Here is a 27,200-nt window from a genome sequence, read left to right on the forward strand (position 1 = left end):
ATATTTTAATTCTACAGTTGGTTAATTCTTATCTTATTATATGCATGTGCTGTTTTTTTCTTGCAGGTTGTTTGCTTTATTCTTAATTTCTTGTATTCTTCGTGGCAATTGTATTGTGGTTGAGTTTCTAAGATTTTTTTTTTTTTTTTTAGACTTGGGTTTGGTCATTTTTTAATATTTGTAACCCCTAAGTCTCAGGTTGTAATCACGGTTTTCCTTCGTCACAAGTGAGAATTATCAATAAAATTAAGATACTATCATCTTTCTTAAAAAAAGAAAAAAAAGAAAAGAAAGAGAAATAATACAACCAATCTCAATCTCATAAACAATGACAAGGGAAAAAGAGGAGGGGCATGGCCGGTAATATAAATAATAGTACTATTTTTTCCTATTTTATTTCAAAACATTAAATTAGAATAAATTATTTCTATAGTGATAATATCTCTTTTAAAACTTGTAATTATATGAGTGAAATATATTTAACCAAAATCCTTACACCATTGAATAGTTAACAATGTGGTATATAATTTCGAAACTTAAATTTTTTAAACTATATGTTACTGATATACATTATTTAGTGAAATACAAACTTAGTTTATGATTTACAAATATTACCTTTTATATATATATATATATATATATATATATATAATTTCTAATAGATCGTTTACATAGTTCAACCTCACATTTTAAGTGCAATACATGAAAAACTTAGATATAAAATTACCCTTATTCATGGAAAAATACAAATTTGTAATTCATATATTTATTTCTTTTCTTTTTTAACATAGTTTTTTTTTTTTTATCACTTCGTTAAAACTATTTATTCTAGACCAAAAAGTATTGGACCCCTCTAAACTTATAATCCTGGCTACATCTTTGCTTATAAATAAATACACGGACCGATATGATTTCATATGAAACATTATAATAAAAATAATTTTACGATATAATTTATGATTCATTAATTATTATTATTTTTATATAAAAAGGTGGAAGTTTTTAACCCAAATGAGAATTCATTAATTATTATTATTTTTATATAAAAAGGTGGAAGTTTTTAACCCAAATTCTCATTTGGAGTACCGTATCATATGTCAACTGATATTGGCAGCACGGCAGTTGGGTCTGATGAGCAAGTCGCCTAGGAATAGGGGCAGTGAAGTGCTAAAAATTGAAATTGCTCTTAGCTGCATTGTGGACTGAATAACTACGACAGCTCAACCATTGCAAATCCATATAGTATCTGTTTTCGGCTGATATTATTTTAAGGAAGAAAAAAAAAACAAACGATTTACACAAGCTAATACATGTTATCCGAGTGCCAATATTTCATTAACATGTACAAGATCCGTTCATGAGAAGTGAGTCTTGACTGTTTGGAGGCATTAGCAACAACCATTGTTTGGACGTGCTTGGTTTTCCGGTTTAGGGTTCAAAATGTCTCTCTTTTTTGCTGACCCTTCTTCTAAAAGACTAGGAACCTCCATTATCTGTAAAATGATCTCAAATTCGTTAAAAATGAAAATAAATGGCCAAATCATACTTATGGCAATCATAGTTTTGGGCAAGCCTTGTTCAACCCTTCCCCACTCGACCATTCCCCTCATAATTAGGGGGTTCCAACCAACGGCTGCCAGCCAAACCATAGCTCCACCAAAAAGTGATTGCATGGATCAACGGAATGTCAAATAGCATAAGCATTACCTTCAACGCAAGTTCTTCAAAGCATTGTTCCACATTTTCTCTTGTTCTAGCACTACATTCAATGAACAAACATCCGAGCTCTTTTGCTAGTGCAATTCCCTCCTCTCTAGTTACAACCCTTTCAGAGGCCTGGAACCACGTCTATATCAGCCGTTATAGCTACTAAGTAAATAAATTGAGAGCTTTCTATTAGAAAATTTAGTTTACAAGTAATGATCAAGTTTTCAAATAATCACATGAAGTTTTTTATAACAGTTGAAAGGGAACCATAGACTGCTAAAAACTGAGGAAAAAGTCGCATAGTAAATGGTGACTCAGCAGAATAAGGGATTTACAAAAGAAAATAAAGAACAATGAAATTGATGAGCAAAAACGCACTCTTGGAGATACCCCTGCAATTTACCACATACCTTCACAATATGCCAAGAACAGCTCACTATAAATATGAAAATTCATGGCATATTTCAAGAAGCAAGGGGATATAACACGAGTATCCATTGTTACACATAAAACGAGACATTACTTTCTTTTTTCTGAAGTAATATTAATGTAAAATGAGATATATTAGCTAAGAAGTTCAACATTAAAAGTCATTTCAGAAAGAGTGTGTAGCCAAGTTTCTGTAAACTTACTGGCAGAATGTGTAAGGTATGGAGGATTTTTTATTTTATTTCATAAGTAAGATATGGAGAATATTAAACTTACCATATCAACTTTATTCCCAACAAGCATCTTGACACAGTCTTGATTAGTCGAATAGAGTTCCACTTCTTTAGCCCATACATCTGATAAGTTTGTAAAGGTGTCTCTACGCGTAACATCATAAACTAAAATAAAAGAGAATAAATCAGGAATATCTCTATTAAAATTATGAGAATATAGATTATTGAAAGGTTAGGAACAAAGTCAACAAGCCAATAGCAGAAAAAATATTGGAGAGAGAACTGAATCTAATGTTTACGATAAAAATCACAAATATTAGTTTTAAGCATGGCAGGATCATTTAATTAAGCATTCCCTTTCCTTAACACCTATTGGGTTTGTAATTTACTTTCCAGCAACAGTGAATTTTATATCCTATATCTGAATACGAAAAAGAGTTACGAAAACAACAAATTAAAGAACAGTGTCTAGAAGATCATGCTTGAGACAATACACATTAATTTTATTCAGCTTTGTATAAAAGCATCTCTGCCCTGATTTCCTCAGAATTTTTTCAAAAAAACACTACAAAAGTTAACTTTGCAAGTGAAAGGACAAGTGATGTTGCAAAATTCATGATTGTGACACCAAGATCGCTCTTCTACTTTGGCTATAACACATATGATCTCAAATGGGAGGAATAGTAGCAGGTGTACTAAAACAAAGATTCATCCATACACCAGTTTAATAAAGTTGATATTTCCTTGCATGATTTTAAGAATACATTGTTGTTGCTAGCATACCAAGAATGATCCCTTGGGCACCTCTAAAATAAGAGCTTGTTAATGTCCTGAACCTCTCCTGTCCAGCTGCAATAGAGACCTAGAGTCAGTGGATGGCTTTATCTCGACCAAAAAATTTCCTGAAATTTTTGTTTCTTTTTATTTGACAAGTTGGCTAAAATGGGAAAGGATGGGAGCGAAATCTTGCTGGGATCTTTCACATTAGGCAGATATGTTGTAGATTTGAAATTGGAAGCATACAGTGAGAGAATGCACCACTGCCACAGCTTACCAGTGTCCCAAATTGTGAGCTTCAATTTCTTCCCACCAACGGTGAGCAGCTTGATTTTAAAATCCACGCCTACACATAATAAGAACTTCTATTTATAGACCACTTAAGCTACTCAGTCCTTCAAAATGCGTAGAAAATTAGAAATGGTTGCACTGATTAATTAAAAATGAAGGGATATAATCATACATAATTTTTTAATAGGTAAACGAAGGTACATAATCATACATACTCATTAATAAACTTTTTAAAATCCAAAAAAACTCCCATTTTTTGAAGGATTACGCTTTTTAAAATCCAAAAACTCGAGAAATTAATAAACTTGATCCCTTTTGACGAGCCTCATGTAGTCAAATTGTAGAGCAGCTAAACCAAACACTCCAAACAACCGAGTTATATATAATTCTGTACTAATCTAGAAATTGGAGAAAACCAAAGTTTTGAAGAATCTGGTCGTAGATCCAACAATTTTGGACTCTGTTTGGTTCTTAGGAAATCGTGGAACGAGAGAAACCAAATTAGCTTCATCGCAAATCTTTAAATCTCCATTCACTGAATACCCAAGAAAAGTAGAGAACTCAACCCAGCAGAACTTAAAATTAGTATCTTTGGACATAACAGAGGTGAAAGTTAACTTAAAAAACAACAACAATAATAGTAAAAAGAAAGCACCAATGGTGGGTGAAAGGTTTTTGACGGTGTTGGAGATGAAGCTGACAAGGATACTGCTTTTTCCAACGCCGGAATCTCCGATCAGTAAGATCTTGAATGAGAGATCGTAGCTGCCGCTGCTCTGACCCGAAGACGAACCCATTAGTCCTCAGACACAAGATTGTGTATCTACCTTCTCTCTCTGTATACGCGTGTTTCAGAGGATTAGTGCTTTTTCTGCGCGTCTCTCTCTGCCTAAAAGGAAGAGCGAAAGAAATGTTTATAAGGTTGGGGCGAGATACAGACCAAAAGGAGGAAAGCTAAGAGTATAATAATGGGGGCATCTTGGCCCTTGGGACAGAGAAAGTGGGAAGTTAAAGAAAACGGCTATCTGGACAACACCTCTGACAACCAAACCATTCCAACGTATTTATTCCTCTCTTTTTCTCCTGTGTCTCTTATTCTAAGATGATGATGCTATTCCATTCCATTTTCGCGGTTCATCCCCCCCTCTGTTTGTGGGGGTAAATGAACCAGTATGAACGGAATTTTAATTGGTGACTTTATTTTTTTATTTATTTTTAATGTCGATACTCTGTTTGCAAAAAAGCATAAATAATTAGCAGAAACATAAAAACATTCCACAAAACGAAAAAAAACACATGTTTGTGTCCAAACTTCCTGCCCCACCAGGTGAAGAGGAACCTTGATTGTTTGTTAACAAAGATGTGACCCCATTATTATCAAATAGCTAGACAAGAAGGTGCTCCATTATCATTAGCTTGTTTTATGCTTAAACTCAATATTTGCAGGCTTGTCTGTGAGCTGCTGCTCCAATCCTATTTTGTGGCCACAATCTTTAGAAATTTTATCTGATATGGCTTTCACCTTCCATGAAGACATTTTTGTTAGGTGAGCCTGTCGGTCCAGCAGGCCAACGTAGATCAGTTAGGGGACGGTGGTGAGCTGATTCATTTCCCTCGTTTCTTTTTAAATGTATAGCATTGTGATGCATTGCTTTCCTTAGAATAAAAGGAATTGATATTACCGAGGTGAAGGCAGTCGACATCGCCATCAGAGCATCACCAACCGAACAAGCAAACAAATCACCCGTACGAATGAACTAAGGTTGTTGACTACAAAATTGGAATAGTCTTAAAAAGGAGATCACTTCTACACGTGGGATTTGTTTCTTCCCACCTCACTACATTATAGTGTAGTAAAAGTGCGCAAGTTGTGGCACAAGCAGATTAGGAACGTATGTAATGGATGTCTAGGACCAAAACAAGTGCCTTAGATGAATAGTGGATTAGTGCAACATTAACGAACTACTCCTAAAACATGAAAAAGGGACACCATTCATTGTTCAACCCCGCATATCCCCCTTCTTATCAAAAAAAAAAAGTAGTCTCACTTTCTATTTTTAATTTTTTTTCCTAATTTGCCTGGTTTAAGAAACTCTATTATATACATAATGAACCTGACATGTACGACCCGTATTTTGCTCCTGAATTGGGTTGGGCAAGAAAAGGCTAAGAACCTAAAGGCATTTTTTATAAGACAATGTTAGGGTAACTACTAAATGTGTTCACTAATAAATGAGTTTTTTTTCTTTAATTATTTTTTAACATCATTAACTATTAAGAAAAAAATAAAAAAAAATAAAAATTTACTAATAATCACCTTCTTAAATATTAAAAAAATATAAAAATAAATATATTTGGTGGATATATTTAATAATCATACAACCATTTTTCTTTTTTATATAGCGATCAGGCTAAGCGCACCGACCTTCACTGATGTTGGACCCACTCAAGCTTAAGCTTCAACCAAATTAACTATAGAGTTTTGCTTCATATAAACAAATTTGCGCACTAATCTGCGTACTAATATTGATTCATTCACATTCAAAATTTAAATTAGCATTGTTTTTGATAAAATCTACTTTTTGACCAATCACGTTACATTAGTGCACATATTAGTACACAATTATGTTTGCAACTAGATTTTTCTTTAACTATATGAGAGACAGAGACAGAGGGAGGACCTACCGAGCATTGGTCTCGATCGACGACGCTTGCGGAATGGACAGGGACTGTGGTTCGTAGGCGAGGGCGGCAAGAAGCCTTATATCAACCAGCATGATCGTCTCTGTAGGCATGCACTTGAGACCATCGATCTCACCAAAGATCCCTGTTTCATGGGCAACCACCTCGGCTACGTCAAGTCTATCCCTAAGGGCCATTTTGTTGAACATGTATCTAGTGTGCAGGTTTGTGTTAATGAAAATAATTGTTCTGCATGTGTGAGAATGATATGCTCAGAAAGTATGTTTTTTAACTCTTACAAAAAATGGTATAGTTGTATAAAAAGTTATAAAAAGGTTGCATGTTTAAGATTTTCAGGTTTTAGAATCTTCACTGGTTGATACTGTGCTTCTGCGTGCGCGCCTCTGAACAAGATTACATCTTTGGTGTGTTTGTAGGTGGATTTGTCTTAATTATTCTGCGGGACCCCAGCAGGCTGCTGCTTCCTTCAATTATGAATGCCCCCCCATTTCTTAATTAGATGGCAAGTTAAACGTAGAAGCTCACCACGACATCATCTTGCGTAGGCTTTCTGGGTCCCAACCATTGCTACCGGTTTATAGGATAAGCTTACTTTTAGTAGCTCCCGAAAATGAACATTGTTGGAGCTTTTTTTCCCCTAAAAAATGTTGGGTACCATGATTTTACCAATTTATAATGGTAATGTACCATATTGATTCTTGCAGAGTTTACCATTATTCAATGGATATATTTTTACAAGTGAGAGTTGAAAGGTTACCCCATACAAATTATTAGCCACCAGTGCTAACCTTCGAATTTTCAGACAATGAAGGATGAGCAGAACTAACAAGCCAAGGTTACCTGATACATCTTTCTTGCGTCCAATGGATGTGTGGTTGTTTCTTCTACCCAACCCATGATGTATAGCTCAAGGTTTCTGGCGACTGCTCTCGAATCTCATCGGACCTCTTATATTAATATTTCCCTCTGCTTGGGACGATCGGAACAAAGTTATTGATAAGACTGGCAGTGTATTCTTCGATAAATCACTCGCTTTGATGTTTTCTATTTCAAATGTTGTGCCATATTATTAGTCGCACTAGTGAATACCGGAGTGCGAAAGGTATGAAAGTAAATTGAATAATGGATGTGCTTCGAGAGAAAACTAATTAACCATGAGAACATAATCAAATTCACTCTAACAACCAACATTTGAGATGTGCTGAGGTGGGGGCTGACTTTAGACCATTTGACAATATTTTTTTTTTATTGGTACGTGTGTCCAAGAACAACATTCCGACTAATTTTAGGAATGCATAAGTCCATCAACAATGAGTTTTCTGTAAGTGCATATCATATAATTAAAGGAAAAATTCATATAATCTGATGATTCCTAGAGATTGTTTGCACTTGAGGAGATTTAAACCTTATATCTAAGGAGAACACACCTCTAAATCTAAGACCTTTACCACTTGAGTCAATCCCTAGGGATTAAAATATTTGACAATACTTACAATACAACTTGAAGATTCTGCCCACTATTACCCTTATACAGCTCGTAATTACTCTGCATTTAACTCAACTTGTTTGATATATAAAGGCGTGATTTCACGTTGAGTTGACTTCTTTATAAATAGTAATAAGTTGAGATAATGAAATGAGTTTTGTGGAGTTTATTTAAAATGTGTTTGGATGTTAAGATGAGTTTAGATACATTTATAAAAAGTTGAAAAGTTTTTAGATTTTACATGTAAAGAAGAAGTATTGAGTTGAAAACATTGTGGGTCTTACGTGTAAAAAGATTTTGAATTTAGTGATATTTAGTAATTTGTAAGTTAGATGATTAGATGTTAGATTCAATTTAAAATTAGAGCAAACTGAGATGATCTCAGTATCTTTTTAAGTTTCAAACAGACCTAAGTTATGCAATGTGTAGGATCCTTAAAAATAAAAAATAAAAAATAAATAAAAAATAAAAGATCAAATTTGACTGACACTCATTTTGTCGTTTTTGAAGTACAATCTCAACAACCGATATAGAATATGATATCTCAAGAAGACTAGTCGATAGACGTTAATGATATCCCAATAGGAAAAAACTCTAGGGCGGACGAGTGCTTTTCCAATTTTTACACCGGCTAATATTGCTTTGCCATGTAGGAGGTACAGAAACCTCAATTCTACACTCGCATGTATGATTAGGACTGTTCATCCGAGTTCCAACTCGAGAAATCGGGTACACTTAGACCGAAACCCGAGTCTCAAATCTAGGCCAGGTTAAGCCGGGTTAGATCTGATCCGAAACCCGAATGTATCCAGGTTTTGAAAAACCCGGATTTCAGGTTCCGGATTGAACCTGTTTTTTTTTTTTTTTTTACTTTTTTTTTTTTTAACCTGTGTTATATTGGTTATATTGTAGCCACTCTGATTATGTGATTATGAATATAAATTGATCACGTTTTGTCATTTTTATAACAATTAGCAAGATCCAAATCAACCATATAAATGATGTAATACTATAAAAGTTACAAACACCCACTTGATTAACAAACAAAATAACAAAACAAATATGGAAAAACACATTCAGAATACAATTAGTCAAAAGTAATGCTTAAAATATGCTTGAATCTAGTGAAAAGGACCACGAACAACAGCATATGACAACCCATCAGACTGCAAAACAAGAATCAAAGAAGAGACATTAACATGGAATCCTGAAACTCGTATTCTATTTTTTAGTGTTTACTTGAAGTATGGAGCAAAGGTTAAATTGCAGAGACACATACACATAGTCACACACACAAAAGTGCACCATACTCGGAGAAATGAAAAACTGTGCATCCAGTTTGAACAACTGCAATGGATTTACCATGCTATTCTAAAGAGACAAGTTGTGCATCCATTTCCTCTTGGTATTGAAAATGCAGTTCTTTTAATGAATAAAAAGCAACTAGACATCACAGTGAAATAAAATTTTAATATAGAACTTTGGAAGCATGGAGCTTTTCTCCTGTCCAGCACATCGATCGCTCCCCTATTAAGTCATCAAATAAAAATTAAAACCACTACAACATATAATTTTGAAAGCATGCCTATTATCATCTACTCCCTCATTATGTTATTAAATGAATGTTAACCGATATATTTAAATAAGTCAAAGTTTTAGTGGAAGTTTATTACCTATAACTTAGAAACGACTCTTGATAGTCTGTGAGGTCCATCACTAATATAGAAATAAAGGAAAGCATCCCAAAGCCACTAGAACAGAAATTAACCTTGGAATTTCATTTTCAACACAAAATAGCATAACAATGATCGTAATATTTACAAGTGCTCTCTCTCGAGCAACAATAGATCAAAAAGTGGTAAAGGCATCAAAAAGAGATAACTCATTACAAAGCAAAGAAACCCATTAGAATCTATAAAAGATGCATATATATGTCCAGATCATCATAAGCTAGCATGGAAGCCTTATTAATGCAGATAAATCCAAAACAATTATTAGTTCAAAAACTGAATATAAAAGAAGATTGTTATGAACTCAATCTGGGATAAAGCTGGATATCTTTGTGGCAAATCAGACCGTCAAGTCCAAAATTTGAAAACTAGCAAGAAGATTTGCTACAGAATTTTCCAGGAGTAGCTGAAGACAGCTAGTTAGGATTAGGATTATAAATATGGCATTGGATGTTATAATCTGAGTTATGTGCATAGGAGTGCAAAGGAAAAGCCATTATAATCTGAGAACCGTTCAAGTTCAAGGCCTTTGGAAAAGCCATTATAATCTAAGAACCGTTCAAGGCCTTTCTTACAAGTTTCTCAATCTTTTTATAAGCTGGAACCGATTATGGATTTAAGATATTAGTTGTATTAAGTATTGACCCTAGCGCTGGAAGGTATTTTTCTCTTAAGATTTTTTCCCTTGGAAACTTATCCTCATCTCCAGTTGTATTTGTCTATGAGCTGTTTTGCTTGTGCTGAATTGGATCTAATAGCCAATTCTTCTCTATTTTGACGTATTGACAGTTTTTTAATTGACTAGATGTGTTTTCCTATTACCGGTGGACAACATAAGAAGTTCCTATAATATGTCAAAATCATTGTGAATTTTACAAAAGTACTACCAATATTTTACACATCTAAGTGTATGATTCTTCTTCTGAAGCATCACTTTCAACGTAGCACTTATCCAACTAGGACATGAATAGCTCTTGAGAGAAACCCTTATCCAAATTTTCTTTCCCCTCATTTTCCCAGCAACCAAACAAATACACAAAAACATAAGGGTAACGTAAATAATAGAAATTTTCTTTTAAAAATACCCACTAATAACAATACACTCTCATAAATGAAAGGCCCAGCAGACTCCAATGATCAAAACAAAAAAATGAAGGAACCCTAGATCTAGGCATAAAGCACAAAGAAATGAAAACAAAACAGACCCAAATCAACAAAGTACTCAAAGGAAAAAAAAACTCTTAAAAAACTACTGCCGATCTAAACTTGAACAGAGATGCTAGCACAGATTTGACCCTAAAAAACCCATAAAAGAAAAAAGATACATGCAAATCTAAACTACCTTTCACGAAATGAACATCTCGAGCAAGAAAAAAGGCGAGCCCAAAGTATATGTGCAGTCAAGGCTAAAACCGATAAAATATATATATATAGATTAAGATCTCAACTACCTTTCACGAAATAGCCATCTTGAGCGTGCCGCGTGGGTCTTTTCCAAACTGGTTTCACGTGAGAAAGAGAAAGGTCTGTGGTCTCAGCTTAGGGGGAAAGAACCAACAAAAAATAAAATAAAATAAAACAAAAACGAGAAACAGAAGAACCAACATAAAGACTAAAAGACTTGGGAAAAAAAAACATCCCATGTTTAACAAAAAATAACAGATCTACCTTCTTTGTTGGGTCGATCGAAAGAGACCCGAATGTAATACCCGTAACCAACCCGGATTAGGCCGATTTAAAAAATCCGGGTTCCGGTCCGGGGTGGGTTTTTACCTGACCCATATGAACAGTCCTATGTATGATAAAAAAAAATTTCATTTCCAACCTCCTATTGTTACTCATCTACCATACACCAGCCGACGTGTAATTTTTTTTTTTCTAAAAAAAAAAAGAAACTGAAACTTGTGTTTAAGGCTTTAAGCTCCCCTCCCATTTTATTTTTCATTCAAATTTTGCTCTTTCCCTCTCCTGCATTCGCATTTTCCTTCCAAGCTTCACCCCTCCTCCTAAATTCTTCCCGCCCCATTCTTACCGTTCGTCTTCTACTTCTGTCACCATCTAAGGCTGCCGAAAAGGGTAAGAACTGACTGAAAGAAGCATTTCATTTTTTAGTATCTCTCCATTTTTAATGTGACTCATCATCTGTATTTTTATGTATGTTGGATTTGTGGTTGGTTGTTGATTTTAGACAAGGTTTCTGATTTTGAGTATTTTTCTATTGTGTACCTTACATTAGACAAGTTAAAAGTAGAAATATTAATAGTTGTGCTCATGTTAGATTTTGGGCATTTTTCTGTTCGTATGCCTTACATTATACAAGTTAAAAGTAGAAATGCTAAAGTTGTGCTCATGTTTCTGTTCGTGTATCTCTTTCCACTTTTTGACTGTTGTGTAAGTTTTGTTTTGCCATACATAAGGCCATGAGCTGATTCCTTAGCATAAAATTGGTCTGCAGAGGTTGAACTTGGATTTATCTCTATTTTGGGAAATTCCATATGCCATATGTATAAAGATATATAGATGCCATATAGATGTCATGATCACAAATATGCCATATTTTATAATATTGTCCACTCTAGCAATGCGGTTTTAGCCTTCTGTGGTTATAAATCCAAAGCTAAGATGTAAAAATATGACAAGCTCTGTATGACTTTAGCATTGTCTTAATGATGGCAAAGAACCATTTCAAAATAAAACATATACTAGTAATTTTCCAATACTAGGGAGATAGTGATTAAAAAAATATCAAACCATGTAAAAATATGACAAGCTTTGTATGACTTTAGCATTAGACGGCAAAGAACCATTTCAAAATAAAACATATACTAGTAATTTGCCAATACTAGGGAGATAGTGATTAAAAAAATATAAAACCACCTCTCTGAGTGAGAGATCAGCATGTATGTTTCCCTCGCTATCTGATATTAATTGTTGTTCTCAAACAATTGAAATAGCATGATGTGCAAAGAGGAAGATGGAAGGTCACCCAGGCCTTCTACCTTAATTTCACTGACTCAGGTATGATATGCTTTGTTTATTTGAAAATGACATGGTGGGAGGTGTGGGAAGGAAAAGTCTGCTTTGGATCTTTTCACTGCAGTTATGTTGGCATGCTTGGTTCACCCAACACTAGGATTATTTGCACTCCTCTTGCTTCATGCTTTGGCCTGTCACAATATGTTGTGCATGTATTGTTTTCTGATTTGTCATGTCCTTAATTGATCCTATTTATATACTTTTATTTCATTGTTCTTTATTTTCTAGAGTCATGCCTTATTGTTAAATTACTAAAGTCAAATGACATACGGAGGTAGATTAGTGGTAACATTGACTTTCCACTAATTTCCCCTTGCTTTCGATTATGGTCCATTTGCTAGACTTGACTCATAGTTAAAGCTCAAGCATCCACAAGTGGGAAGTAATTTAAAGGTTGTATTATAAAACTTATATTTGCTTATTGTATTCTGTTTGCTCAACTCTTTAATCAAACTTCATTGTATGGTGAAAGATAATATTACTTCCAAATGAACTTAGACAGATAATATTGAAATTTTCATGTGTCATTATTGTGACTATGGTGATCCTAAGTGTTGCTTCATTTTTTTGTAACAGTTTTTGACAACTTCCATTCGTAGCCATGCATGGAGAAAGACTTATTTGGCTATAAGAATAATGGCAATGATGGGTCTCAGCAATTTACATCCAAATTTGACAAAAGATCCAACCAGAGATTGCCCGTGGAAAAGAACAATTCCAATAGTCTAGACTCTCCAAAAAGTTTTGGGGATGTACAATTTGTGTATGTAAATGGGTAATTGTGTATTTGTAAATGGGTATTTTCAGCCTACTAATTGTGTATGTGTTTTTAATTTTTAGGTAGTTTTAACTAATAGTGTATTTCTAAATGGGTAGTTTCTAGCAATGTACTTTGATTTTGATCATCGTATTATGAGAAAGAGTAAGCATGAGTTCAAGTTCTAAAAGGCTTTTGTTCTAAAAGGCAATGAATCACAATTTTTTTCTTGGCCCTTTGTACGTACAACACTCCTCAAGGCTCACAAGAAAAGAGCCTTGATAGCACCACTCCTCAATCCTAGAACCTTAAATGATTGCAGCATACAAGGTAAGCATGTTTAGAGAACATCAAAATGCATTTTTCCTATCATACAGAGAGGATGTAGCAATTTAACACATCCATTACCATTCCCACAAACACAAAATTTAACATCCATAATAAGCTATCATAATTATATTCATAGAGAATATAGCATACAGTTACGATCCAAAACATTTATTTACAATTAAAAGTAACATGAAACATCTATAGTATGAACCAACCAAAAACTATTACAATAGATACGATCTAGTACAAACACAATAATATAGGTGCACCCCTATTCTCTGTGATATGCTTTCTCAATTCGTCCTCTTGCTTGTGAAACTCATTCTCTCTCTATTAGTTTATCTTTTTTTTTTTTTAGCTTCATTCTCACGTAGCAATAAGTCATCCTCTCTCTTCTGAACTGCATTATTTCTTGTCAAGATTTTCTCCTCTACCAATTGAAGTATATTTGCCCATATGAGGAATTGACATATTGCTTCTCCATGTATATAATTCAAGAATTTCAAGTTTTAAATATGATAACTTAGTACATGCATTAAAAAACAATATAAAAATGCAGGGTCTCACATGCATTAAGCCCTAGTTAAAATATGAGGAATAAAAGTTCACAAAACAAACATAACAACAATTCTTCTATGCAATTTCTGAACATAGATTAGAGCATCCCCATCCGGTTCCCTAAAACACCATATTCCCCATAATTTGGGATTTATTTTGGGGTTTTGATCAAAATATCCCCTACATCCGGATCCCTATTTTAGGGAAAAGGTTTATGGACTAAACAGTAAGTCCCCATATTTGGAGACTTACTATTCATTCCCTAAATTATTTTTATCAATATTTTATTCTAATATATCAAATAAATAATTTTCCAATCATCTACACTTTCTCTCATACTCATATTTATTATAGTTTTAAATAATAGTTTCAAAAATAATTTAATTAATTACGAAAATATAAAAAAATTAATTTTAAAAATATTCTCATATTCACAAAAAAAATAATAGTATCACAGGAACCATGAGCCATCACCCCCAAATGATGGAAACTCATCAGCTTCAAGTTTTAAATATGACTAAATTTCCATTTTGTACTATTGATGGCATTTCTTGACGCCAATGACACCATTGTTAATAGAAGGACAAAGACAGGAAATTGATTTAAAATGCAAACCCAAAATAGGGGAAAATATTTTATAGTAGTCATCTCAATTGTTTCTACATACTGGATAATCAATGGAGAAATTGAAGAAAGCATGCAGATCTCTGACATTTCTAACAGAAGAAAGCATGCAGACCTCTGACATTTCTAACACTGCATCATATTAAGCAAAGAAAATCGAAAAGCATATACTAGAAATGAACTTTAATACGCAGTTGCCAAGTTTTTTGCTTTCACTGCTTGAAACAAAAAATAATTTGCATATACAAAACCTGATTTTGGTAGTAGTTTAGTAGCAATCAAGATGCACTTTTATTGCATTCTTGAGCTACAACAATGTAAGATTTGTTGTCAATGCGAGAGAATTCCTTCCAAAGAGATAACCAACAGATGCTTGAGTCTTTTTTTTTATTTTAATCTTTGCCACTTTTCCTTCCATCATTTAATTTTTCTCTGCACTAAACCATACAACTTTCTAAATATACAAATTATTTCTCTTTCAAACCTTGGACAACAAAAGTTTCTTAATTTATTTTAATTATTTTTTAAGAAACTAAAAATCTAGCAGTTGTTAATCTATCAACAACTTAAATTCTTTTCTTGTAAGGAAAAACCTTCTCTACAAGCAAAGAGGTAGAGACATGAATTTTTCTAATTCATGTGTGGAGAAAAGAAAATCACCAAACAAACATAAAAGTATAAATAATTCCATGCATGCTCAAACCCATTCGCTCCCAGAAAATAGAACAGGTCAAACCTAGAATGCTAACAGCTAATTTCCCAAAATCTAAAGAACCATAGCTTGTAATAAAATATATACATAAATAGTGTCATGGCCTGTGATGATAATGGACCCATATGGAAACTCCCATAAAAAGAAAAAAAAAAATCTAAACTATAAATCAATATAGATAAGCAAGAATGACAACCAAGATAAATTGTAAAACTTTCAAGGGAGCTCAGATACTTGACTACAGAACAAAAGAAAAGAAAACATAAAAAAGAAAAATAGTTGCAGTGAACCTTACCATTAGCCTCCTTCATGGTTCGAGTTATGAGGAATGACAAGGAAGAGAACAAATTAAGAAAATGGGTACAAAAAAGAACTGTGAAAAGAAGGGGGGGATAAAGAGGAAGAAAGTGAAACGAGGAAGACGAAAAAACTGGTCCACGTATTGTAATATTTATACACATTTTTGTTTGGGGTGGAGAGAAGAGATCTTCTAGGGTTTTAGCGGTGAGAGACACGAAGGGATTGGGTTGAGGGGCGTCGAGGGGTGATGGGTGAGGGAAGAGTCTGGGTGAGGGAGAAGAGATGTCGTTGCTTCATGTGGTCTGTGGGGGGCTGGGGTGCTGCAACGAGCTGTGGGTGAGGGAGAAGTTGTTCGTTTCGAGTCAGAGGGAGAAGAGGAGTCCGAGGGATGGGAGTCCGAGGGATGCCTGAGGGAAGCGTGATGGGTGAGAGAGAAGAACCGTGACGTGGGCTACAGACCGGGTTTGCTACGTGGGTGTGTGGTGTGTGACTAATAAACCGGGGGTTGAGTAGATTATTTCCTCGTATCTCTCTCCTCTCCCTCGCTTATCCCCTCTCCTTTTTCTTCTCCTCAACAACCATTTCCTCTCCCGAGTCTCCCCTTCTCCATTCATACAATACGGTTTGAAACATTTTTATAGAATTTTTCTAATACTTCTTGTTAGCATAAAACTATGAGAGTATTTAAACAACATGCTCTCTCTCTCTCTCTCTCTCTCTCTCTCTCTCTCTCTCTCTCTCTCTCTCAAGTGTTGCTTCATCTTTTGTCAAATGAGTTCATTTAAAAAAATTAGACTGTCAATTTGTAGTCTAGGCAGACAAGGTGGAGCTGAAAGTCAGAAAAAGATGGGCTTGATTCTCTTTAGTTTTATCATGCCGTCTTCCACTTGTGAATAGAAAAGGAACGGATAAGCATGGGAGCTAAAACGACAACCCAGATCCAACTTCAAAATTTGCCTAAATGGGTTCCAAATCTATTGACAGAGATGGGTTCGTAGCGATGCTCTATGATTTGATAGATTGAGACAATTTCTTAAAAAGCTCAAGCACTCCAATGGATTAAAATTGATTGTCCGCTGCAAAAAGAATATTATTATTCATGAAGAAATGAGAGAAATCTTGCTTCCTCTCCTTTGCGATCTTAAGCTAGAAATTGTCAAACCATCAATGGGCTTTGAAGATTTATTAGATCAATTGTTGAGGACATGGCACCCAAAGATCCTATCAATAGTGTCACCTTCCAACAGCAAGAAAGAAGGGGGAGAATAGTTGTCGAGTTTGGGGGAGGGAGAGAGAGGGGAAGATGTTGTGAATATTTTTTCTCATGCATGCATGTGTAGAATGGAGTTTCGTGCACCTCTCACATGACAACGCGTTATTGGTGGGTGTAACAAGGGTATTGGCACCCGACCGGCATATAGCTTCTCCCATCTTAATATTTTAATTGAGTTCATGTAAAGATTTAGACGATGTTTGAAGAATTATATGAGATAAAAAAAAAAATTTATGAATAGTAATAAAATAGTTTGTAAACAGTAATGAGATAGTTTGAATTGAGTATTTTTTTAGATTTTATAATATTATTTTTATTTAAAAATTTGAAAAAGTTGAGATTATTTTTTATTTTTTATTTAAAATTTTAAAAAAATTATAATAATTAATTTAAAAATTTATATTTAAATTATGTTTAAAAATAAAATCAGATCAAATAAATATTTTGTGCCGTAACTCAGGCCCAATCCTCCCTTAGGTAACTAACGAATAAAGCCCCATCAGCATGAAGTACTCATGCTTTAGCCTTTTACCTCCATAAATAGGGAATATAATAAGAGAAATAATACAACCAATCTCAATCTTTTAAACAATGACAAGGGAAAAGGAGGCAGGGGCATGGCCGGTAATATAAATTATAGTACTATTTTTTTCTATTTTATTTCAAAAAATTAAATTAGAATAAAATATTTCTCTTCTAAAACTTGTAATTATATATTTTTTTTAAATCAAAACATCACCTCCTTTATTGATCAACTATTGTCATTACAATTCTTATCCTGTAAAAAGAAACTAAAATAACCCTTAGGGCCATCTTCTATCCACACTTGTTCCTCCTTTACATTGTAAGCAAAAGTAGCTAAAAAATGAGCTAGTTTGTTACCTTATTTGTATATATGCTAGATTTTTCATAAAGGTCTATTTACTAGTATACCTCTTATATCTTCAATCAACTGCCCACTCCATCCCCATGATTCCTCCTTACTGTGTTAATAGCTTGAATAACACCCAGAGCATCCCCCTCAAAAACAGCTTCCCATACATTTAATTCTTCACACAGAGTCAAAGCTCTCCACAATGCAACTGTCTCTGCTACAAAAGGAGACCCAACATTAGACTTTGATACACACAGAGATACTGGGACTTCCCCTTCATTGTCACGCATAACTATCCCTGCCCCCATCTGTTGAGATGTTTTATCATAGGCTGCATCCCAGTTAAGTTTAACAGTCCCCTTCTCAGGCACCATCCATCTTACCGTGTCTCTCCTTGTTAGCTTTATATTCTCTAGTTTGCTGGTTTGAGCAAGCTGAAAATCTGTAACATTATGCTTAGCTTATATGAGAATGTCTTTTGGGCAACTAAAGCCCTTCTCAAATACAAATTTATTTCTCCTCAACCAAATACATCTCATAACAGTAGCTATTAATTCCACTTCTTCTGTACTCAGTCTCTCCACCATGTTTTTCCATATTAACTCCATATTCACTTCACCTGAACTCCATTTTTGAACCGGGCTACCCTCCTCAGCCCATACATCCACTGCAGCAGGGCACCTCCAAATAGCATGGCAGCTATTTTCAACCTCCTGCTCACATGTAGGACATAAAGGGTTATCTACCACTCTCCTTTTGAAAAGATTCCCTTTTGTAGGTAAGCAGTTATTAAGGGTCCTCCATACAAACATATTCGTGACTCCTTGAATGTTTAGCTTCCATAATTTCTTCCAACCCTCTCTTCCTTCATAACCCATAGATGACTCCCCATTTACTCTTCTTTTTCTGCTCAGTTGAAAGTGATATGCAGACTTGACACTAAAGATTCCTTTTTTTGCAGGTGCCCAAATCATTCTATCCTCTCTTCCTGTCTGGCTAATGGGTAGTGTACAAATCAGCTTAGCTTCTTCTTCACTAAACATACACTTTACTGCTTCCTCCCTCCATTTCCCTTCTTCTATTAACTGTGCCACTTTAGCATCTGCCTCCATACCATCTCTTGGAGATTGAACTTTGTAAGATGATGGCTTTGGAACCCATTTATCCTCCCAAATTCTGATCGACTTCCCATTACCCACCATCCAAACTAATCCATCCTTTAAAAGCTCTAAAGAGCTCCATAGACTCCTCCATATCAAAGATGGATTATTTCCCAACCTAGCTTCTAGTACAGTTGACTGGCTAAAATATTTGTTTGTCAAGACAATTGCAGCCATTGAATAAGGATCCTTAAGAGCTCTCCATAGTTGTTTAGCTAGCAAAGCTTGATTAAAGCTCTCTAACTCTCTAAATCTCAACCACCCATCATGTTTTGACACTCACATTTTAGCACAACTCATCCATTTTATTTTGTTTTCATTTTCTCTCTGCCCCCACCAGAATTTAGACATCAAAGCAGCCAATTCCTTACATAATTTTTTTGGTAATGAAAACCCACTCATAACATAAGTAGGAATCGATTGTATAACAGCTTTTAAAAGTACCTCATTTCTTGTATGTGAGAGAAGTTGTTCTTCCAGTTATTGATCTTGAGCCATACACGATTTTTGATGCATCTAAAAGTGCTATACTTAGATCTACCCACCATTGTAAATAAACCTAAGTATTTCTCACAGTTGTTCTGCACCCTTCCTCCCAGACCTTTCACAATTTTGTCCCAGTCTGCATGTCTTCCATTGGAGCTGAATATAATTAATGTTTTCTGCTTGTTTAAACATTGTCCAGAGGCTTGTTCATATTTCTTCAATATACTACTGATTTTTCTCCATTCCTTCCAACAAGCTTTCCCAAAAATGATACAATCATCCGCAAAGAGCAAATGTGTAACTCTTTTCCCTCCTCTTGCCACTGCTACTCCTTGTAACTCACCCTTAGCTTCAGCCCCATTGATTAAGGTACTAAGACCTTCAGCACATAGCAGAAAAAGGTAAGGGAAAAGAGGATCTCTTTGCCTTAATCCTCTAGTTGGATAAATCACCTTCCCTGGTTCTCCATTTATCAGCACTGAGTAGGTAATTGAAGTGACACAGTTCATTATTAATTCTATCCATCTCTCACAAAAACCCATCTTCTCCATTATCCTCTTTAAAAAAGGCCACTCAACCCTGTCATATGCTTTTGCAATGTCCAATTTAATAGCCATACTTCACATTCTTCCTCTTTGTCTACATTTCATAGTATGCAAGGTCTCATAAGCCACTATGATATTATCCACAATCAATCTCCCTGGTACAAATGCACTTTGGTTTTTGGAAATGACAGCATTCAGGACTTTCTTCAATCTGTTTGCCAGGGTTTTTGCAATTAACTTGTATAACACATTGCATAGGCTTATTGGTCTATAATCCCCCACTTTTTTTGAGTCAACAATCTTAGGGATTAGGGCCACATATGTAAAGTTTAAAGACTCTTCCATCCGACTACTCCCATTCAAAAAATTCAAAACAACTTCACTGATATAAGTCCCAATGCTACTCCACATATTCTGGTAAAAGCAGGCACTATATCCATCAGGGCCAAGTGATTTGTAGGGTCCCATATGCTTTAAAGCTAACTCCACCTCCTTTCTTGAAAAAGGCTTAATCAACTCTTTATTCATACTTTTTGTCACCTTCCCTTCCATCTCCTAAACACATTTCTCTACTGCCTTCTGAGAAGGATTTCCAGATTTATAAACCTCAAAAAAATGTGCCCTGAAGGCCTCGGCTATTTCTTCATGATTGCTTCTTAACACTGACTGAGCATCAAGTACAGAATAAATGAGACTCTTCTTCTTCCTTTGGCTAGCACAAGCATGAAAATACTTTGTATTTTTATCCCCTGAATTGTACCAGTTCCTTTTGCCCTTTGCTTCCACCTTATATATTCTTGTTCTAATAGGTTTTCCACTGCTCCTTTGAGCACATTTATCTCTTCTATGTACTGCGGCCCTTCCCTATCTTGTAGCTCCTTAATTCTTTCAGTTAACTTTTCTATACTGACATTCATGTCCTTGTGTAACAGCCTGCTATAAATTCAATTGTGGAATTTCTATTGACTTTATGAATCTCGTGAAAACTCTATAAGCTTTCACGAATCCACTAATCGTATAGGTTTTAGCCTGTCAACATAGTTAGTGTTATCACTCACTATGGTGCCAGAAATGCGATTTTAATTATTTGAGATAGTTAGAAGTGTCAGAATACATTATAGTCTACACCACTAGGCTTAATTGAATATTTAGGATTTTTCAGTATTAAGTTTATTACGTTTATTTTTGGAGTGAATAGTAACCTCGGTAAACAACTAAGCGCATTGTTTTCAAAATCACAGTGTGAAATGTCCAAATTAGGTTAGCGAAATTTTATTTGGACACTTGGCAAGATCTTAACCACACATAATGAATAGTATTAGATACTTGGCACAAAAAGAAACCATTAGATGGAATTATGAAGGAAATCAAGGTGTGAGATCATGACACCTAAGCAAAATACACATTTGGAAAATATCTTAAGAATAGAGATTTAAAATACACATAGAAAGATTTTAGCCACCTTACTCTTCCAAGTCTACTCCACATTTGGAAAATATCTTAAACTGATTTTTGTAGATATTATTAGATAGAATATTTTGAGATAATCTCTTATAGATATTTTGGGTAGGAGAAAACTATACTCAACTCTCAACTCCAGCCTTATCAGCTTCCTTATCTCGTCCATAAGCATCTCCAGCTATCACCCACGAACTTATCTTCATTTACACGTTCCTTTAAAAGAATATCAAACACTTTCTCTCAGACAGCTTTTAGGAGTTCTTTTGCACACCCATTTCAAAGTTTTTGTAAGTGTTTTATCATAAACTCTCCTTCATATAAGTTGTTCCTTTTTTAGTCTAGTTTACATAGATATCTTATTTGTCCCATTTGAAAATCATTTGATCAGTCAAATATTATGTAAACTATAGAAAGGTCATTCTGGGAGATAAACTGGAGAATATGTTATAGTTTGGAGTTTTTGACCAAGCTAATGGATAGATATTGGTCCGAAATTTTTATGGAGTATTGTTAACATGTATATATGACTATTGGTTGAGGATTTTTGCATTATTAAATGTTTTGATGAAAGATTTTCTTAGATTTAGAAACTGGAAGAGGAAAAACAGTTTTTGTTTTGAGAAAGTTTAACTCTTTGGTGGTCTAAACCTATTCCAATGACTTTGATAATTTTATTGGAGGATCCTAAGCATTTTATATACATTTTATATTATTATTTTGAATATATTTGATGTTAGTTTCAAAGATATAAAATTTTATGTAAAGAGATATTCAAATAAGCCAAAGTATGGATGTTCTTGGCTAAATTTATGTTTTGGTTAATTTTTAACCATGTGATCTTGAATTAGAAGCTTATATATGTTTTAGGACATCTTTTTAAACCATGTGATGGTTTGGTTTGAAGATCACATATTTATAACTCATAGATCAAAAGGTTGATCAAAACAAGTTGGAAACAAAAATCAATAGAAATAGCATATGAGAATTTCGGCCCTATGGAGTTTTAATAGTTGTGATTAGTTTTAAATTTTTCTAAATTGATATATGAATTGAGGATAAAATTTACATGAGGCATGTAAATTTTGGTGACTTTTGGAGTTAGTATGCAAAATCCTTAAGTTATGGGTAAAACGGTCATTTTCCTACATGCAGAAAATAAAATAGAAATTTTACTTTTTAAGTTAGTATTTTCTATGTTTCAATTTATTAGTGATTTAGTGCTAACTTTTAGAATCACTAATTACAGTTTCTCGTGATCGTGCTTAAGGTTTTATAAGAAACGCGGAGATCGAGGTAAGTTAGCTTTTAACTTACTAGCAGTCTATTGTGTATGTGTGCTAAGTAAAGGAACTACAGTGTATGTATGTGTGTTATCATATATGTCATGCCATGCCAAGTTATCACATAATTGTCTATTATACAGAATTTATTCTGTCATCAATTTTTATCTGTTACATAATATATTCTGTTATGTATTATTGTACATTGCAAGTACGTCATGCTAATTATGCCATATATTACATGTATGTCAAGTCATGTAATATTCACTGTTGCAAGTATGTCATGTTAAATATGTTGTCTATTATATGTTATGCCATGATACGAAATGTTTCTATCTCAAGTTAGTCATGTATTTCAAGTTATGTTCAAGTCACGTTATGTTACGTCAGAGCTTCAGTCCTTTCGTATTCCAGTCACGTTTCATCTTGATTACTTATATATGGGATCACAGCAATTGTGACGCATACAATACGTGAGACACAGCAATTGTGACGCATACAATACGTGAGACACAGCAATTGTGACACGTAGAATACATGGGGTCACAACAACTGTGGAGTATGTATTTAAGCAGTTAAAGAATAAGTTTCCGTATAATACATGGGGACACAACAACTGTGGAGTATGTATTTACACATAGAATATATGAGCCCACAACAACTGTGGAGTATGTATTTTTTATGTTAAGTCGAGTTTGTGTAGAATACATGGGGCCACAACAACTGTGGAGTATGTATTTTTCATGTTAAGTCAAGTTTCAGATCAAGTTCATGTCAAGTCAAGTTCAGTTCATTTTTCAATTTAAGTATTGTCAATTATGCTATGGTGTATGCCAAGTTATACTTTAATTACTTATGAATTTAATTATGCATTTATGTTTTTACTGTCATCCATGCATCATTAGCCTGTGTGGAAGTTTTTTGTTAACTTGATAAGATTTGTAATCAAATCTCACTGTGGTAGTCCCAACAACCATTCCCCCCGAATGGTAGATCTTGTTACAGGATCTGAAGGAGAATCAGGAGCTGATCAACTAGACACAGTTGACTGAGCGACGATGCGACGTAAATGTTAATATAGTAGTTAACGTAAATTACTACTTGTACGATGGAGTTGCATCTCCAGTACTTTTTGAATCATAATCATTTTGGACTAGTGTTATGATTTTAGTTATTCAATGAGTCTTTATATATCAAGTATATTTTAAATATTTGGGATATTTTCAATTTTGTGCATAGTATTGCTAAAGAAATAATTTATCCGCTGCGAATATTGCATAATGTTAGATGCATGTTAGGAACATTGCATCTTATATGTCATGAACGGGGGCAAGTAACCTTGTGTTACATGTCTCGACGATTCAAATGTCCGTCTAATCCCAAACGGAATTTGGGGGCGTCACACCTTGTCCCTATCTCTAAAGCTTCTTGTTAAATAACCACTACAAAGCTTGAGAAGCTTTTGAGCTTGCATCAAAGGCTCTTGAGTTTGTTTTCTTTCAGACCAAATTTTTTCCACAATTTTTCCACAATCCTCCTCCTTCAACCAACTAGCCTCAAATCGAAAGATAAATTTCCTTTTTCTCCTCAAAGATTCTGATTGCAGAACAGTCATGAGCATTGGCTTGTGATCAGAGCACCTAGTCACCAACCCTTCCACCATAAAATCTTTAAACATATTCCTCCACTCATTGTTCACTACATATCTGTCAAGTCTCTCTTTAGTGAAAGAGAGATCAAAATGACCATTGCTCCATGTGAAAACAGAACCCACACATCCCACGTCATACAGCTCATTCACCTTTAAAGCTTCTCTAAAACTTTTCATCTCAGCTTCAGCTCTCATTCTTTCCCCTTCCTTCTCACTTTGTGTTAAGATTTCATTGAAATCACCTGCTACACACCATGCGAAACCCCTTCAGGTCGAATTCTTGATAATAAGTCCCAAGAATACTTTCTTTTTGCAGTGTCTGGATGGCCATAAAAACCACTAAAAACCCACACTTTCCCATCATCCTCATGAATTTTGACATTTACATGCCATTGAGAATAGCTCATCAATTCCACTATTTTCTTCTCTCTCCAGAATAGCCCCAACCCCCTTTTCTATCCACTGAATCTACAGCCAGACACCCATCCATCTTCAATCTGTGTTTCAACCTCTCCACTCTACTCCCCTTAACTTTTGTCTCAATAAGAAAAACTACTTTGGAACACTTATCCTTAACAATACTGCTAAGGTCCTGAACTATCCGAGGGTTCCCAAGCCCTCAGCAGTTCCAATATAAAAGATTCATTGCTGTTGGCGGGGCTGCTTCACAGCCTCCACCAATTCATCAACAAGCATCATTCCCTCCTCTTCATTTTCTATTCTTATCTTTTTTTCTCTTCCACCATCTTCCCTTTCCTCCAAACCACATCTTTCTGCATCTCTTTTCAAAGAAGAATTAAAACTTATTGGATCCCCTCCTACTCCTCTACCCCTTGCCCTTCTCTTCCATCCACTACCATGTTGTTTTATTTCTTTTTTAATGCTTCCCTTTGCTACCACTACATTTAGCTTAGGATTATCTTCAATGCTACCCTTCATCACACCTTCTACTCCTTCTAATTCCCTTCCCTCAACCCTTATAAGCACTTGTTTTACATTCACTCTATCCTCCCATCCTTCCCCTACCATGGTCAACCCCTCCATATTCTTTTCCCCTCCCTTTTTTTTTTCCACTTCATTCTCATTATCTTCTACCACAACCTTTCCATTTTCTTCTACTTTTTCCTTTTTCTCTACTACTTTTAATTTTCCCACTTCCTCCTCACTTTCCACTTCCTTACCTCTAGATTCAACACTCTGAGAATTTTCTTCCCCCCTTTTCTCTATTCTTTTTCTATTTGTTGCAAGGGTCCTCAGCCAGGAACCAAACTGGTTCTTTCCTTCCACTTGTTCTCCACCTCTGCAACCTTCTTTATTATGACAAATACAACCACATCGAAAATAGATCTTAGGTAATTTTTCATACTTAATAGGAATCCACATCTGCTTACCTTCGAACATTATGGTTCTGCCTCTAGCCAGAGCTTTTGATAATACACATTCCACCCTCACCCTTAAGCAACGCCCCCACGCCAAGCTTCCTTCTTGAGTGTCCACTTTTACCACTCTTCCTATTAAACTGCCAATAGATTCCCCCAATCTAAGATTCATTCCTCCTAGTGGCAAGTTAAACAGTTGGATCCAGAATTTTTCTTTGGATAAATCAATTAGGTTTGGCTAAGTACTTCCATCAAACACTTTGAGTGCCAACAGATAGCTATCAAAAAGCCAAGGGCAGCCTTAGAGCACCTTGTTCCTATCTGCCTTCGTAGCAAAAGAAATAACAAAAAAATTTGCCCCGATCTCATAGAATTTCATCAACCTATTAACTCTCCATAATTTCTCCATCATCGATCTCACCACTTCCTTTCCTACAACTCTCTCCGAACACAATTTCGCCACCATGCTTTTGTCTCCTTTTTTCTTCAAATCCTCCAAATCTCCAATGTCCACTGCTATTGGAGTAGACTCTTCTTCATTCAGGTTCAACCGATCACAGATCTCTTCCAATTCATCCATTAGTTTTCCCCTCTGTCTCCAACTGCCTCTCCTTCCTCCTATTCCCTCGGAAATAGAGTAGACTAACTAACTTCTCCAATATCGCTTTTCCACAGACGATAAAGAGAAGACTTTCTCACGAGTTGGATTTATCTTTAGTTTTAAAACTTGTAATTATATGAGTGAAATATATTTAACCAAAATCCTTACATTCATTTAATAGTTAGCAATGTGATATATAATTGCACTACTTAAATTTTTTAAATATATGTTACTGATATACATTATTTAGAGACATACAAGCTTAGTTTATGGTTTACATATATTACCCTCTTTATATATATATATATATATATATATATATATATATATATATAACTTCTAATAGATCATTTCCATAGTTCAACCTCACATTTTAAGTGCAATATATGAAAAACTTAGATAGAAAATTACCATTATTCATGCAAAAATACAAATTTGAAATTCAATTTCTTATTTCTTTTACTTAGTTTTTTTTTTTTTTAATCGAAGTCTTAATTCAACTATTTATTATAGACCAAAAAGTATTGGATTTGGACCCTCTAAACTTATATTCCTGGTTATTTGTGGGCAGAGAGCAAAAAGAAGTCTATGCACACAAATAAATATACAGATTGATGTAATTTTATATGATATATTACGATAAAAATAATTTTATAATCTAATTTGTGATTTATTAATTATTAGTATTTATATAAAAAGGTAGAAATTTTTAATCTAATTTATTATTTAAAAACCGGATCATATGTCAACTGATTATCGGCAGCACGGTAGTTGCGTCTGATGGGCGAGTCGCCTAGGAACAGGGGCAGTGCAGTGG

The 27,200-nt window shown here is 34.6% G+C and overlaps 2 protein-coding genes across 14 annotated transcripts; both read right to left on the minus strand.

Moving 5' to 3' along the window:
* Positions 1-1,195: 1,195 nt before the first annotated feature.
* Positions 1,196-16,270, minus strand: LOC122277592 (ras-related protein RABC2a-like). 13 transcript variants are annotated; one of them, XM_043087638.1, is made up of 7 exons: positions 15,669-16,233; positions 10,808-10,894; positions 3,424-3,492; positions 3,153-3,218; positions 2,413-2,534; positions 1,708-1,848; positions 1,196-1,493 (listed from the first exon to the last, which is right to left on the minus strand). In XM_043087638.1, exons 1-7 carry the CDS (start codon positions 15,832-15,834, stop codon positions 1,389-1,391), a joined length of 756 nt encoding a protein of 251 aa, XP_042943572.1. In that variant the 5' UTR covers positions 15,835-16,233; the 3' UTR covers positions 1,196-1,388. The 13 variants fall into 13 exon arrangements, with proteins under 13 accessions (XP_042943572.1, XP_042943573.1, XP_042943570.1 ...); XM_043087639.1 differs by having other exon boundaries at positions 1,708-1,836; positions 15,669-16,205; XM_043087636.1 differs by having other exon boundaries at positions 1,196-1,848; positions 10,808-10,882; positions 15,669-16,258.
* A 7,881-nt stretch (positions 16,271-24,151) lies between these two features.
* Positions 24,152-24,598, minus strand: LOC122275859. The gene has a single exon (XM_043085156.1). It carries the CDS (start codon positions 24,596-24,598, stop codon positions 24,152-24,154), a length of 447 nt encoding a protein of 148 aa, XP_042941090.1.
* Positions 24,599-27,200: the final 2,602 nt, after the last annotated feature.

This window comes from Carya illinoinensis, chromosome 9 (genome assembly GCF_018687715.1).
Source record: "Carya illinoinensis cultivar Pawnee chromosome 9, C.illinoinensisPawnee_v1, whole genome shotgun sequence".
Taxonomy (NCBI): Eukaryota; Viridiplantae; Streptophyta; class Magnoliopsida; order Fagales; family Juglandaceae; genus Carya; species Carya illinoinensis.